At 45.0% G+C, this 15953-nt stretch overlaps 1 protein-coding gene across 9 annotated transcripts in view; it reads right to left on the bottom strand.

Annotated features, from left to right (window-relative positions):
• The window catches only part of OBSCN (obscurin, cytoskeletal calmodulin and titin-interacting RhoGEF), a 268339-nt gene that overhangs the window by 49250 nt on the left and 203136 nt on the right, over positions 1 to 15953 (bottom strand). For all 9 annotated transcript variants that reach the window (XM_039365275.1, XM_039365278.1, XM_039365274.1 and 6 more), the window contains 8 exons: positions 9304 to 9418; positions 8705 to 8841; positions 7274 to 7386; positions 6466 to 6634; positions 3358 to 3439; positions 3018 to 3218; positions 1706 to 1766; positions 317 to 394 (listed from right to left, as the gene is read on the bottom strand). In XM_039365275.1, the coding sequence (XP_039221209.1) occupies positions 317 to 394; positions 1706 to 1766; positions 3018 to 3218; positions 3358 to 3439; positions 6466 to 6634; positions 7274 to 7386; positions 8705 to 8841; positions 9304 to 9418 (956 nt within the window). The remainder of the gene's footprint in view (positions 1 to 316; positions 395 to 1705; positions 1767 to 3017; positions 3219 to 3357; positions 3440 to 6465; positions 6635 to 7273; positions 7387 to 8704; positions 8842 to 9303; positions 9419 to 15953) is intronic.

Genomic DNA, 15953 nt, shown 5'->3' on the forward strand with positions numbered 1-15953 from the left:
TGCCTTAGGTATGAAAGCCAGCTGGCCCATCTCTAAAATGCTTAGCTGGCTTTCATGGCTAAAGCAGGATTAGAACTCCCAGTCTTCTTGTGATTGGTCAAAATTCATCTGTTTGAATTTCATGGCTAAGGCAGGACTAGAACTCCCTGCTTCCTGGTGATTGGCCAAAATCACCCAGCCGGCTTTCACACCTAAGGCGGGAATAGAATCCCCAGTCTCCTGCTGATTGGCCCAAAGTCTCCTAGCTGGCTTTTATGCCTAAAGGAAGACTAGAAACTAAATAGGCATGAGCACCCAATGTTTATAAAAAAATTACCTTGATGTCCAAATGTAGTATTTCATTGCTGTGAAGGTACAAGATCCCTTCTAGAAGTTGCTTGATATAGAATTTGACCTATTTCAGAAGGGAGGAAAACATAAAGTTATGGAAGTCACATAGAAAAGCATATGGAACAGGTTTGTCTAGACTAGGGGTGGCGAACCTATGGCACGTGTGCCAGAGGCGGCACTCAGAGCCTTCTCTGTGGGCACGCGTGCCATCGCCCCAGCCCCGCCTCCCTCCACAGCCCCTGCCCCACCAGCAGCCCCCCCCAGAGAAAAGTCACCCCCGAGCATGGCCAGCGCAGAGCAGCGCATCCAAGGATATGGCAGCCAGGCAGCGGGGACAAGACTTCGCCCTCGCGGCCTGTTGCATGCAGTTGATGCTGCGGGGCATGGGTGAAGGGCGTGGTCACCATGATGCTGCTGGGCTGGCCTGGGCGATCTGTGTGGAGGTGGTGAGTGGCCCTGCAGGTGGGCAGGGTGGGGGGTGGGGCGGGGCGGGCAGGGCAGGGGCGGTTTTGGGCACTCAGTCTCTAAAAGGTTCGCCATCACTGGTCTAGACTTTGCAACCATTTGCCCCCCCAAAAATCAGTTTGCTCCCCCCAATTCAATTGACTTTCTGCCTGAGGTTAAAAAATAAAGTTTTTACTTCATTCGCTTCTCTTGAACAAATATTCTATCAGTACTGAGAATTACATTGAGCCAGCTGGGGATAAATGGAAGTTGAGTCTATAACGGGGTGTCAAACTCAATTTCACTGAGGGCCGCATAAGCATTGCAGTTGCCCTTGGGGGCCCAGGTGGGTGTGGTCAGGGTGGGCATAGAGGGAGTGGGTGTGGCCTACTGGGTGGGCGTGGCCAGCTCTACATCGTTCGCGTCAAGGGTGCCTGTGGGGGCCTGGGCAGGAGTGGGAGAGATCTGAGGGTCTCTGGCAGAAGTGGGGGGGACCGGGGCAAGCACCAAGGCACGGTCCATTTCTTCATTCCTCACAAAGGGTGACACCTCCCCAGCATGCATCCAGGGGGCTGGGCCGACACAGCAGGGGCTGGTTCCTCGCTGTTTCCGGACGGCCTTGTGGAGCTAAGACTGAATGCATTTCAGCATGGATGGCCACCACAAAATTGTACATTGGCTCCCGGCTGGCCTGGGCCAGGGTCAAGGCAGTGGGGGCCGTTCCCTCACTGTTTCCAGGATGGCTTCGTGGACCACATGAAACCACTTTGCGGGCCGCATCCGGCCCCCCGGGCCTTGTGTTTGACATGTCTGGTCTATAACATCAGAAAAAAACTGAGCTGGGGTAGGAGGGTTGGCTGAATTCAACTATCTTCGTTTGTCTTAAGCTCTTTAGATCCTCTCCTTAAAATACACAAGAAAGGAATCCCACCTCTGCTTCCGTCACCATGTTCTTCTTATGGAGGCGATCCAGAAGCTCTTCATTGGAACATCTAATCCATTAAGGAATATGGACCAAGCCTTTGAGCTGGGCAAGCAAATGAATCTAGAATCAAAAGACTCCTTCAAAAATTCACTCTCCCCATATGGCCAAACAATTCAGGCTGAGAAAGAGGGACTGGCCAAAGACATTTGATACTCCCATAACTTCAAGATGGGACTTGAAGAACCTATAGAATATGTGTAGCTTCAGCTGAACCATGGAATCCTTGATGCTCTCTGAGCTTGGTCGTTTTCTTGCAGACGTTTCATGGCCCAACTAGGAAACATCATCAGTGCTAGAGTGGGGTGGGGTTCTAGCTTCTAACACTGATGTTGTTACCTAGTTTGGTAATTTATTTATTATTTATTTATTTATGAGACTTATATACTGCTTTAAGTGCAAGCACTCTCTAAGCGGTGTACACCAGTAAGCAATGTATATATATATATATTTACATTGCCCCCAACAATCTGGGTCCTCATTTTACCTACCCCGGAAGGATGGAAGGCTGAGTCAACCTTGAGCCAGTGAGATTTGAACCGCTGACCTGCTGAACACAGTCAGCTAAAGTGGCCTGCAGTACTTCACTCTAACTGCTGCGCCACCTCGGCTCATAAATGAAACATCTGTCAGAATATTACCAAGATCAAAGAACCCCAAGGTTCCCACAATCTTCCTCCTCCTCCTCCTCCTCCTCCTCCTCTCCACAAACCCTACTCCCTTCTGGCACTGATGATGTTCCCTAGTTGGGTCATAAAATGTCTGCAAGAAAACCACCAAGCTCAGAGAGCATCTAGGACCCCTTAGTTGTCGTCGTCGTCCTCCTCCTCCTCCTCCTCCTTCTCTTCCTCCTCCTCTTCTTTGCAAACCTCCTCCCTTCTAGAGCTCATGATGTTCCCTAGTTGGGTCATGAAGCATCTGCAAGAAAACCTCAGAGAGCACTGAGAATCTCACTGTTCAACACTGAGCTACAAATACTCTCTTCTGTCAGCTTCCACTATCCTGAGAAACAGAGGCGTGGGAGAAAGAAATTCAAAATAATCCCACCTTGATGGTGTTTAAAGTAAGATGGGATAGAAACCAACTTGGAGAAGCTTTCAAGATTCTAGTAGTAGACCTTACAAACAGCAAAGGAGCATTTGTGATGCCTGTTTCTTGATCTAGCCCACCTTAGCAAGGAAGGAACACTGAGGACTAGGGTCTGAACACCATCTCCTTTCATATCTTTCTTTATTCCTCTTTTCAGGGGCAAAAAGGATACAGTTCCAAAACAAGAATTAAGGTTTTCCGTGTTTCAAACTGGTCCAGCAGTTGAGTGATTCGGTCGTGGGAAAGCTCGACTAGAATGTCTCTCTCGCGATAAGCTCGTTCTCTCGTTCGACTTCGCAGCGGGATGAATTTTGCTGCACAAGCCACACGGTTGGCTTTATGGATGACTTTCTTGAGAACGCTAAAGGAGCCCCTGAAAATCGTTAAATATTCAGAGAATGAAAGGGTAAGTTCAAATCTTGAATTTGGGGGGGGGGGAAGTTTCCCTGGTGTTGTATTCCCTCCCCAAATAATGCTAAGTAGATGCTAAGGGGGGGGGGAATCACTTTTACCTTCCTATTTCGTGTTTAACCTCATAGAAAGAATGAAGTTTTCTTCGTGGGCTTCGCTTTTTCACCTCTTGACTTTTCTTATCTACAATAATCAGAATAAGAACCAGAGTGGTGACAATGATGTATGGGAAGATCTGAAAGAAATGCTGTTTGCCTTCCAAGCAAGAACTGGTAGGACCATCAAATACAGGTAGTCTTCAGGTTATGACCACCGTGGAGCCTCAAATTTCTGCTGCTAAGCAAGACAGTTGTTAAGTGAGTTTTGCCCCCTTTTAGGACCTTTCTTACCCTACTTGTTAAGTGAATCCCTGCAGTGACACGGTTGTTCAGCCAATCTGGCTTCCCCTGTGACTTTGCTTGTCAAGAGATCCCAAAAGGGGATCACGTGACCCAGGACAACCGTCATGAATAAGAGCCGGTCAGCAACTGACTCATAATACGAAATAAACTGACTCATAAATATGAATCAGGCAGCTGAAGCTTCTTGGATAAAAAGCAAAATCTTTTCAAAGGAAAAAAAACAACAACAAGAAAGTCCAGTTGCTTTTTGGAAAAAGCATCTTTCGGACAACTATGACCTGGGTGATTGAGAATCTCCACAGACCTTTAGCGTGGGAGTTGGAGAAAAAAAGACAAAATACAAAGACCTGCAAATAGAAATAGAACGACTGTAAGGGACCATGGAGGTTTTCTATCTAAAACAGTGGTTCTCAACCTTTTTAATGCCACGACCCCCCCAACCGTTCATAAGTTGAGGACTACTCAACCGTTCATAAGTTGAGGACTACTCAACTGGTGCAGCACCGTTTGCAGAATGGGACTTTTGGCGGGCTCAGCAGGACAGAGACAGCCTGGACAATTCCTATTGGCTTTTGAAAGCCAATAGAATTAGACTCTATTCAAGAGAGTCTCTTCTATTGGCTTTCAAAAGCCAATAGAATAAAAGGGAGGAGCACAGCTAAGGAAAAGGGGGAAAAAATGGCGGACTGCGTTGTTTGGCAACCCCCGTGAAATGGTCGTTCGACCCCAAATGGGGTCCCGACCCACAGGTTGAGAACCACTGCTCTAAACCCTTGCCCAGGCAGGAGACTCTATCCCAGTCCAGACTAATGGCTGTCCATCTCTTCTTTGAAAACCTCCAGGGCTGGACCACTCACAACTGTTCCACTGGTTAATTCTTCTCCCTGTCAGGAAGTTTCTCCTTAGTTCTAGGTTGCTTCTTTCCTTGATGAGTTTCCATCTGTTGCTTCTTGTCCTGCCTTCAGGGGCTTTGGAGAACAGAACAGAATAAGAAGGGACCTTGGAGGTCATCTAGTCCAGCCCCCTGCTCAGGTGGGAAACCCTATACCATTTCAGACAAATGGCTGTCCAGTCTCTTCTTAAAAACTTCCAGCGTTGGAGCATTTACTGTTCCTGGAGGCAGGCTGTTCCACTGGTTAATTGTTCTGACTGTCGGGAAGTTTCTCCTTAGTTCCAGGTTGCTTCTCTCCTGGATTCGTTTCCATCCGTTGATTCTTGTCCTGCCCTCAGGTGCTTTGAAAATAGCTTGAGTCCCTCTTCTCACTAACAGCCCCTCGAATATTGAAAGACAGTTATCAGAAGAGAGGAAGGAAGGAGGAAGGAGGAGGAAGGAAGGAATGGGAAAGGGGAAGAGAAGGGAAACGGTGAAACAGAACAGAGGAAGGAAGGAAGGAAGGAAGGGGAAGGGGGTGAGACAGAAGAGAGGAAGGAAGGAGGAAGGGAGGGAGGAAGGAAGGAAGGAAGGAAGGAAGGAAGGAAGGAAGGGAGGAAGGAAGGAAGGAAGGGGAAGGGGGTGAGACAGAAGAGAGGAAGGAAGGAGGAAGGGAGGGGAAGGGGGTGAGACAGAAGAGAGGAAGGAAGGAGGAAGGGAGGGAGGGAGGGAGGGAGGAAGGAAGGAAGAAAGGAAGGAAGGAAGGAAGGAAGGGGAAGGGGGTGAGACAAAAGAGAGGAAGGAAGGAGGAAGGGAGGGAGGAGGGAGGGAGGGAGGAAGGAAGAAAGGAAGGAAGGAAGGAAGGAAGGAAGGAGAGGAAGGGGAAGGGGGTGAGACAAAAGAGAGGAAGGAAGGAAGGAAGGGAAGGGAGGGAAGGAAGGAAGGAAGGAGGAAGGAAGGAAGGGAGGGAGGAAGAGGGAGGAAGGAATGGGAAGGGGGTGAGACAGAAGAAGAAGGAAGGAAGGAGGAAGGGAGGGAGGAGAGGAAGGAAGGAAGGGAGGGAGGGAGGAAGGGTGGGAAGGGGGTGAGACAGAAGAGAGGAAGGAAGGAGGAAGGGAGGGAGGAAGGAAGGAAGGGGAAGGGGGTGAGACAGAAGAGAGGAAGGAAGGAGGAAGGGAGGGAGGGAGGGAGGAAGGAAGAAAGGAAGGAAGAAAGGAAGGGGAAAGGGTGAGACAGAAGAGAGGGAGGAAGGAAGGAAGGAAGGGGAAGGGGGTGAGACAGAAGAGAGGAAGGAAGGAGGAAGGGAGGGAGGGAGGAAGGAAGGAAGAAAGGAAGGAAGAAAGGAAGGGGAAGGGGTGAGACAGAAGAGAGGGAGGAAGGAAGGAAGGAAGGGGAAGGGGGTGAGACAGAAGAGAGGAAGGAAGGAGGAAGGGAGGGAGGGAGGAAGGAAGGAAGGAAGGAAGAAAGGAAGGAAGGAAGGAAGGGGAAGGGGTGAGACAGAAGAGAGGAAGGAAGGAAGGAAGGAGAAGGGGAAGGGGGTGAGACAGAAGAGAGGAAGGAAGGGAGGAAGGGAGGGAGAGAGGAAGGAAGGAAGCAAGGAAGAAATGAAGGGGAAAGGGTGAGACAGAAGAGAGGAAGGAAGGAAGGAAGGAAGGAAGGAAGGAAGGAAGGAAGGAAGGAAGGAAGGAAGGAAGGAAGGAAGGAAGGAAGGTAGGAAGGAAGGAAGGAAGGGGAAGGGGATGAGACAGAAGAGAGGAAGGAAGGAAGGAAGAAGGAAGCAAGGAAGGGAGGGAGGGAGGGATGGAGGGAGGAAGGAAAGAAGAAAGAAAGGAAGGGGAAGGGTGAGACAAAAGAGAGGAAGGAAGGAAGGAGGGAAGGAAGGAAGGGAGGGAGGGAAATAAAGAATGAATGAGAAGAAAGCCACCAAGCCAATGTACCTTCCTGTACCACCAGCTCCGCTTTGCAGACCACCTCCCCTCCGGCGTTTTTAGCCATGCACGTGTAGACCCCGCCATCTTCGGCCTGAGCGTTGTACAGGATCAGAGAGTAGCTGGTGCCCTCCTTGGACTGGTAGATCCTTTCGCTGTCCAGCAACAAGGAAATTCCCTGGAAGGAAGACGAGGGGAGAGCACGCAAAATTAGGCAGATGGCCGGAATTTCAGCCCTTCGCCTGGACTTCAGCCAGGGCAGCCCCGTTCTTAAACTCTTGGTCTAAGAATGGGGAAGGTTTGCCCCAAGGCAATGTGATATGATGTGATATTTATAAACACAGGTAGTCCTCAACTTACAAGAGAAAGGGAGGTCGCAACAAGGGAAACACGTGATTCTGGGACACTGCCACCGTCATAAATACAAGTCCCTTTTTTCAGGGCCAACGGCTCTGAAAAAAGGGACTTGTATTTATGACGGTGGCAGTGTCCCAGAATCACATATTTCCCTTTTTGCGACCTCGTGATCAGCAAAGTCGATGGGGAAGCCAGATTCGCTTAACAACCATGTGACTAACTTAACAACTGCAGGGATTCACTTAACAACTGTGGCAAGAAAGGACATAAAGCGGGAAAAACTCACTTAATAACTGCCTTGCATAGCAATGGAAGTTTTGGCCTCCATTGTGGTCATATGTTGAGGACTACCTGGAATTATTTTCTCCAAAATAGTGTGCCCACAGCTGAATAAAGGGGTCAGTAGACGTTTCTTTTTTTTTTAAATTTCCACTTAAGTTTGGGTGTCTCTTTGACCTACCTTAAACCATCCGATAACGGGCTGAGGGTGGCCTTCAATCGTGGCCTGGAACTTGGCCATTTCCCCACACCGAACCTGGACATCCTCAAGAGGGACTTGCATGTATGGTGGGCCTAATAAAAGCAAAATACGAAGTGCAGTTGGACAGGTACAGAGCTTGGTTATTTTCTTGCAGACGTTTCATGACCCAAGTAGGTAAGGCCATGCGTGCTAGAAGGGAGTGGGGTTTGTGGAATGGGTGAGGGGGAAGAGGAAGGAGGAGAAGGGGGGAAAGGAGGAGAAGGAAGGGAGGAGAGGGAGCAAAGGAGGAAGGGAGAAGGGAAAGAGGAGGAGAAGGAAGAGGAAGAAGAAGAGGAAGAGAAAGGGCAGAAGGAGGGGGAAGGGAAAGGGGAAGGAAGGAGGAGAAGGAGGAGAGGAAGAGGAAGAAGAAGAGGAAGAGAAAGGGGAAGGGCAGAAGGAGGGGGAAGGAGAAGGAAGGAGGAGAGGAAGAGGAAGAGGAGGAGGAAGGGGAAGGAAGGAGGAGGAGAAGGAGGAGAGGAAGAAGAAGAAGAAGAGGAAGAGAAAGGGGAAGGGGAGGAGGAGGGGGAAGGGAAAGGGGAAGGAGGAGAAAGAGGAGAGGAAGAGAAAGGGGAAGAGAATGGGGAAGGGGAAGAGAAGGAGGAGAAGGAAGAGAGGAAGAGAAAGGGGAAGAGAATGGGGAAGGGGAAGAGAAGGAGGAGAAGGAAGAGAGGAAGAGGAAGAAGAAGAGGAAGAGAAAGGAGAAGGGGAAGGGGAAGGAAGGAGGAGGAGGAGAGGAAGAGGAAGGAGGGGAGGAGGATTGTGGGGTCCTTGGTGCTCCCTGAGCTTAATTGCTTTCTTGCAGGTATTTCATCACCCATCTAAGTAACGTTATCAGTGCTAGAGGGAGTGGGGTTTGCTGTCATATAACAGACTAACAGACCACTGTAAAAAAAAAAAAACATACACACAGGAAGCTGTGTGTATGTTTCTGCTTGTGTGTGTGGTTCTGATTGCAACCTTAATTTATTCAACTCCTAGAAAATAAATAAAAGTATCAGACTGCTTGGGCTGCCTCCATGTCTGCTGCAAGGTGTTATTATGTCATATGTATCAGGACACCAAGGCACTGTCTGCTATTTTGCGCCTTTGATTGTGTCCTTGATTCGAAAAGGCAGCACAACCCACACTGCCCCCCTCCCTTCCCTTCTCTGCAGATGCTAAGGGGGGGAGGAGAGGAGGATTAACTAGGTAGCCTTATAATCCTGCAAATCTGAACATCTAGAAACACGGTTCAGTCTAGCCTTGAAGATTCACTTTATTTCGATCCACGTGGAGTCACAGAAGTGGAAAAATAGAGTTGAAAGGAACCCTGGAGGTCATCTAGTCCAACCCCTCACCTTGATGTCATGTCAACAGATAAAAATCTCTTACTTGTCACACTCTTTTCTGCTTTTTTAGCAACATGGGGTCTCTCCCTGATGCCCTCAGCGGCTTCCCCAGCTAAATCCAAAATTTCCTCTGTTCTTTCATTCTTGAACCACGGCATCTCCGCCATAATTTCGAGGACCCTTGACAATCCAAACCAAGAAGCAGAATTATGGCCAGGAGTAATCAAACTTTGGAGACATGTAGTCCTCAACTTACGACCCAAAGGGAGCCCAAAATTTCCATTGCTAAGTGAGACATTGTTAAGTGAGTTTTATCCCCATTTTATGAACTTTATCACCACAGTTGTTAAGTGAACCACCACAGTTGTTAAGTGAATCGCTGCAGTCGTTAAGTGAATCTGGCTCCTCCACTGCTTGTCAGAAGGTTGCAAAAGAGGATCAGGTGACCCTGGGACACTGCGACCGTCATAAATATGAGTCAGTGGCCAAATGTCTGAATTTTGATCACTTGACCAACGGTCGCAAGTGCGAAAAATGGTCATGTCACTTTTTTCTCTGCCGTTATCACTTCAGACAGTCACTAAATGAATGGGTTGTAAGTCGAGGACTACCTGTAGATTTAAATAAATTCAACAAACTTACTTGGCAGGGAGAACAGCACGTTCAGACACGCTTTCATCTTGGGAAATAATGTCTGTTTGCCTGGCCAATGTGTCACTTTCTCTTTCAGTTTTGCGAGGGGACGCCTGCAGTTCAGCTAGTCACAAAAATAGAAATATTTAGATTAGCTACTGCTAGAAATAGAGTGTTTTATCAGTTGCTGTCTCAACCCTACAGAAGAATACTATAAATTGAACGCTGCTAATGCTCTGCCCTTCATTCTCTTTTAAACAAAAAAAAAATATCAAGGTTTTCTCTTCTTTCGCTTTTAAATTCTACTGTGTGCCCATTTTTTTGCATTTTATTTCTTTTTAATTGCTTTGCTGCTTGCTGATCACAGAGCGTATTTACTGAAAATTGATTTTAAAAGTGCTGTAAACCAAATCTGTCTTTTAAAAAAGAATTAAAAATAATATAAAATAAATTAGCAGCCTATTAAGTTGGGTCTATTGATTAAAGCACCAGGCTAGAAACTGGGAGTTAGTGAGTTCTAGAACCTCTTTAACCATGAAAGCTGGCTGGGAGACTTTGGGCCAATCACCAGGAGACAGTGAGTTCTAGTCTCATTTTAACCATGAAAGCTGGCTGGGAGACTTTGGGTCAATCACTAGGAGATGGTGAGTTCTAGTCTCACTTTAACCATGAAAGCTGGCTGGGAGACTTTGGGCCAATCACCAGGAGACAGTGAGTTCTAGTCCCACCTTAGGTTGGTTTGATGACCATTCCTCTCTCAATTTAAACCACCTCACAGGATTGTTGTGATGGAAAAAAACAGAAGGAAGAAGGATTATAAAATATGTTCACCACTTTGAGTTTATAAACATAATAAAGGTGGGATATAAATAAAAAATGAGAAGGGAAGGAGGAAGGGAAGGGAAGGGAAGGGAAAGGAATTATTCTTGGATTTCATGGATATTTCTTTACCCTTCTCCATTTCACAAGAAATATTGTGTAAGTCATCTGCTGTTTACCTATAACTATCACTATGGAAAGAAATAATGTCCATCGTTGGTCCATCTAGAGTAACCAATTGCATGTAGGGCAGAAAACCACGCCCACTGCCCCAAATAACAAGACAGAACAGTGGAACAAAAGAGGAATAAAAGAAGGCAGCTCCGTGGCCTTCCATGTGCGATGCTGCAGAAGGAATCTTACTTCCATGTAATTGTCCAAGAAGACGGAGAGAAGAACATGTCCTCTATTACCACAAGAACATTCTTCCACAATGGATCTCCACATCTGCATCAAAAGTGCTTCTGGACACCTTCAGGGCTTTCCCAATTTCCCCTTTAGGTGGAATTACAATTCATTGGATATCCTGGATATCCTATCCAGTGGCAGCCTCATGAGGTGGCCCCAAAAATCAAGATGTGTGGCCACCACAAAGATAGCATCAAAGCTTCTCCTGTTTGTTTGTTTTTTAATGAGCATTGTTTCTGCAATATGCTTTAAAAAAAAGTGGGCATCAGTCATATCTTCATGGCTACCATCTTGATTTTTGGGGGCGCCCTATCAGCTATCCTGAAACTTCTCCAGGAAGTTTCAAGGAAATGACCATTAGCTCAGAAGAAGGAGGTTCTAAAACTCAATAAGGAAGAGCTATGTAGAAGATCATCAACCTAAGAAGACTTTTGTTGGCCCACCCATCAACCAGATACCTCTTCCTCTATTAATCCCACGAAGTTGATTGCCACAGACACAGGACCTCCAACCTGGACAGTCAACATGAAGATTTCTTAGCAGGCCTACAACACTCCCCCAACTGACAAACTTTTTTGGATGAGGACTATCAAGTTAGACAGATTGCTGAGCTTTTCAACTTGAAGAGGGTCTATGGATCTGTAGAACTTCTAAAGTTGGATGTTCTTGAGATGCAGTTGGGCATCTCCTAAGGAAGTATTCTACTGGAAGCATCTTTTGAGTTATGGATTCTCCAAATGGAGAAGGATCCAAGATTTTAATCACTGGGGTAGAAAGTTATGCTTTGGTGTAGACTTCACAAAACATGGCCCTCTTTTTTAATAATAGGAGAAGAGTTTATGAAAAAAGATATTACAGTAAAACTAGGAGGACATGTCTGACCTGGATGTAGATTTGAAGGGTTTGCTTAGGAACATCTTTCTAGAAGTAGATTACTTTTCCCAGATTGGTTTAATAGATGTTGAGTAGATCCCCAGATCAACACTGCAGTTGGAGCAGTATCTTTTCCTACTCAGAAGGACAATAGATTAGTTTGCTCTTGAGTTTAATCTATTGTTAATACTCCTCATCTCACTTTACAGGTAAGCCTTGACTTACGACTGGTCACTTAGCGATCATTCAAAGTTATGACAGACCCCAAAACAGGAACAGGTAGTCCTCGACTTATAACCATTTGTTTAGTGACTGTCCAAAGTTACAACAGTACTGAAAAAAGTGACTTATGCCTGTTTTTCACACTTACAACAGTTGCAGCATCCGCATGGGCACGTGATCAAAATTTGGACACTTGACAACTGGCTTGTATTTATGACGGTTGCAGGGTTCTGGGGTCATGTGATCCCCTTTAGCGACTTTCTGACAAGTAAAGTCAATGGGGGAAGCCAGATTCACTTCAAAACTGCAGTGATTCACTTAACAAATGTGGTAAGAAAGGTCGTAAAAAGGGGCAAAACACACTTCATAACCATCTTGTTTAGCAATGGAAACTTGGGGCTCAATTTGAGGATAACTTGTACTTAGAAATCTCCATCCAGTCACAGGATCGATTGTATAATCGGGATTTCACCCCGCAAAGCTCAATGAAGCTCGAGCAACAGCATGCTCTGCACATGCTCAGAGGAAGAGTTTTGCAAGATGACCTCAATCTGAAAGGGATTTTTCTTGCCAGCCCAGCTCCAGATGTATATCTTATGTGTTTACTTCTGTGGGTAGGGGTGTGGGTGTGGGTATGGGTGTGATTTTTTGGGGTGTGGGTGTGACTTTTTTGGAATGCAATGGGTTCTTTGTACAGGACTGATCAAGAGATTGTGATGATTGCCATTAAGATAAGTCACATTCCAACAACACACATAGATACCAATACCCACAGAGTATTCTTTGAAGCAATTTTTTTTATTCTTGGAGGACTCTGCAGACAGAATACACTGTGGCCGTGATACATTGTGACCGACATTAAACAAGACACAGCTTCTGGAAAAGGCTTTCTTAACTTACTGAGGACATCTAGTGGCGAAAATTTAATATTACACTTTTGGGTTACTTCTTGAAACCAGACCAGATTTGACCTTCAAATTATTTCTTAAAAAAAGACAAGCTGAGCTGTGGGAATTGTGGAGGTGGATATAGACCAGGCTGAGGAATTCTGGGAGTTGAAGTCCATAAGTCTTAAAGTTGCCAAGGTTGAGAACCCCTGATTATAGACCAATTTTCATTGAATACAGCCTCCACACAAAAAAAATAGAAACTTTTTCTAACTATTATTAAAATGGAGAAACCTCATTCACAATTAAACTATAATTTTATATTGGAAAAGATACATGAGGCCACTGCAGAAATTTGTGCTACATTGAAAGAATCTATTACAGAACTAAGATCCAGAAATTTCACTTCAAACATTCAAACGGATGCTCAGACTACATCTGACTATTTTACAAACCAAGATATACTGGAAGAGGAATTAACAGAGATAAAAGAGGAACTCATCCTACCTTATAAATCACTCATTTGTAACTTTGAGGAACAGAAGAAGCAAAGACTGAGATTTGAAACTACAAAGCAATGATACTTTAAGGAAGAGAGAAACAGATGTTTATATATATATATATATATATATATATATATATATATATATATATATATATAGGTCTTTGGTTGTTCGGGTTTTCTCCCGCGTAAAATTGGAAGTGTCTTGGCGACGTTTCGACGAAGTCCCATTCGTCATCTTCAGGCTGGTGTTTTCAGCTTCGTGCTTTGAGCAGCAATGTGTGGTCTTAGCTGTTTCTTCCTTTTTTAACTGCCAGTTGGAAACCGCCCTTATTGACAAACGACTCCCTAACACAAAAAATGATACCAGACCCACACTCACAAAAACCACACAGGATGTCACCACCACACATCCACGCAAAAAGCAAACCCAAAGCCACACCAATGATGAGGCACGACCACAAACCAGAAGCTAGACCACAGCTGCATCATTAGCCACTTTAAACCCTCCCAATCCATACATGAAGCAAACTGACACCCTCCATGAAGATGAGGCACGACCACGAACGCGAAGCCAAAAAATAGCAAGGCAGCCCAAAATCTTAAAACTCCCCTGAGCACTCAGGAGCACTCAGACCAGCACAACCAAACAGAACACTCCCCCAGCCAATCAGAGCACAGCCAAGCCCCTAACCAATCAGAACACACCTCCACCCAATCAGAACACAGCCAAGCTCCCACCCAATCAGTTCATACCCCCACTGGCAGTTAAAAGGAAGAAACAGCTAAGACCACACATTGCTGCTCGAAGCACGAAGCTGAAAACACCAGCCTGAAGATAACGAATGGGACTTCGTTGAAACGTCGCCAAGACACTTCCAATTTTACGCGGGAGAAAACCTGAACAACCAAAGACCTATATATATATGTATATAGGAGCGTGATTATTAGAATAGATATTTTAAACAGATTAAGAATGCACTGAATTTGTCTATTTATGTAACGTTCGGGAATAAAATGGAAACCATTATGTATTGGAATTGAAAAATTGATGACTGTTTAGATTGGATGTTGCCAATAATTAATGGAGTGTTTTAAATTACTAGGATGACTTTTCTCTATGACAACAAAGATGTGATAAGGCATGCTAAGTAATTGGAGAAAATTTGAATTTTGTTTGATGAATCTGAATGAATTAAGGTTTAATATTATTTTGTTATTTTAAAGAGATGGATTGATTCTGGGGTTACATATGTACAGGGCTGATTAATATTTTATTGTTATTAGGATAACTATTGCATAGTGGAAGAAGAAATAAATGAAATTGGTGATAAAATAAGGGATGTGAGAGATTAAGAATTAGAATTGATAATTTGATGTTTTAAATATAGACTATGGTAGTAAATTGATAAAGTTATAAAACAGGTTTAGTAGTAATAGAAATTTAAAACAGAAGTGGAATATTTAAATGGATCATGTTAATCGAGGGAAATAGAGAGGGGATAGTGAAATGTATTGAGTTGACTTTTTTATATATGTTTTTATTTTTGAATGTTGGACCACCCAACCACGTTGGGTCTTGAGTACTTTTTCTTAAGAATCTAAAAAAAAAAACCAATAAAATATGTTAAAACAAACAAACAAGGCACAGCTTCATGGATGGCATTGGGGACACCCATTTTCACTTTTCTGACCTTCTGCAAATACCTCTGAAAGCTTCAATAAGTGATGACAAGCACTTTAGGGAAGAAAAGAGGGGGAAAAAATCACCACTTCTAGGAAGATTTTGGTCTAATGCAGGCTAGAAAGCAAGACATCCTGAGTTCAAGTCCTGCCTTAGGCATAAAAGACGACTGGATGACTTTGAACCAATCACCAAGAGATTGAGAATTTTAGTCCTGCATTAGGCATGAAAGCCAGCTTAATGACTTTGGGGCAGGCACCAGGAGACTGGGAGTTCTAGTCCTACCATGAAAGTAACTAGGTGACTTTGGGCCACTCACAGGTGACAATGAGTTCTAGTCTGGCCTTAGGAACAAAGCCCAGCTGGGTGCCTTTGGACCAATCACTTTCAGCCCAGCCCAGGACTGGCATTTCCGTCGCTAAGCAAGGCAGTTGTAAGCAACTGGCACCCAATTTTGCAACCTTTTTTGTCATGGTGGTTAAGCGAATCTCTGCAGTTGTTAAATGAACCACGGGGTCATTAACTGAATCAGGCTTCAGAAGATCGCAAATGGTGATCACGTGATCCCTGCCACCATCGTAAATACATGCCAGTTGCCAGGCACCCAAAGTGTGTTCACATGACCCTGGGGGATGTAACAAAGGTCATCAGTGCGAGCAAAGGTCATGTTCCTTTTTTCAGTGCCGTTGGGACTCCCAATGGTCGCTTAACGAATGGTCGTAAGTCGAGGACTATGTGTATAGAAGAAACGCTGAACTTCCTTCTGAACAGTTTCGAGGAACTGTTTCATGCATAAATTTCCCATCACATTTTATTCCTCTATAGCAGGAGTGTCAAACTCACAATGTCACGTGACGTGTCGCGATGTATCGTGACTCTTTTGCCATTGCTGGCAATGGGGTGGGCGTGGCTTTGTCATGACACATCTGGCCCTCAGGCCGATAGTTTGACACTCCCACTCTATAGGGACACCTCAAATATATTTGGTTCATAGCCCAAATGACAATTAAAAATTGTGGGGGGGGGAATTACTTTGAAAAAAACCACAACAAAAGAAATACAATGCCACTGACTTTTTATTGATAGAAAATTGAGTGTCGTTCCAACTGACATCTCGTCTCTGAATTTGTTTACTCTTTCAAACAATCTGTTTACTTTTCACCAAGAATACCTAATCTAGCTGGTTCATCAACACAAAGGTTACTCAGTATAAATTCTTATTATTGCTTTATAAGAAATCCCAACATTTATCTACAGATTGTAA

The sequence above is a fragment of the Crotalus tigris genome, unplaced genomic scaffold, assembly GCF_016545835.1.
Source record: "Crotalus tigris isolate CLP2741 ecotype Arizona unplaced genomic scaffold, ASM1654583v1 scf7180000020019.1302030, whole genome shotgun sequence".
Classification (NCBI taxonomy): Eukaryota; Metazoa; Chordata; class Lepidosauria; order Squamata; family Viperidae; genus Crotalus; species Crotalus tigris.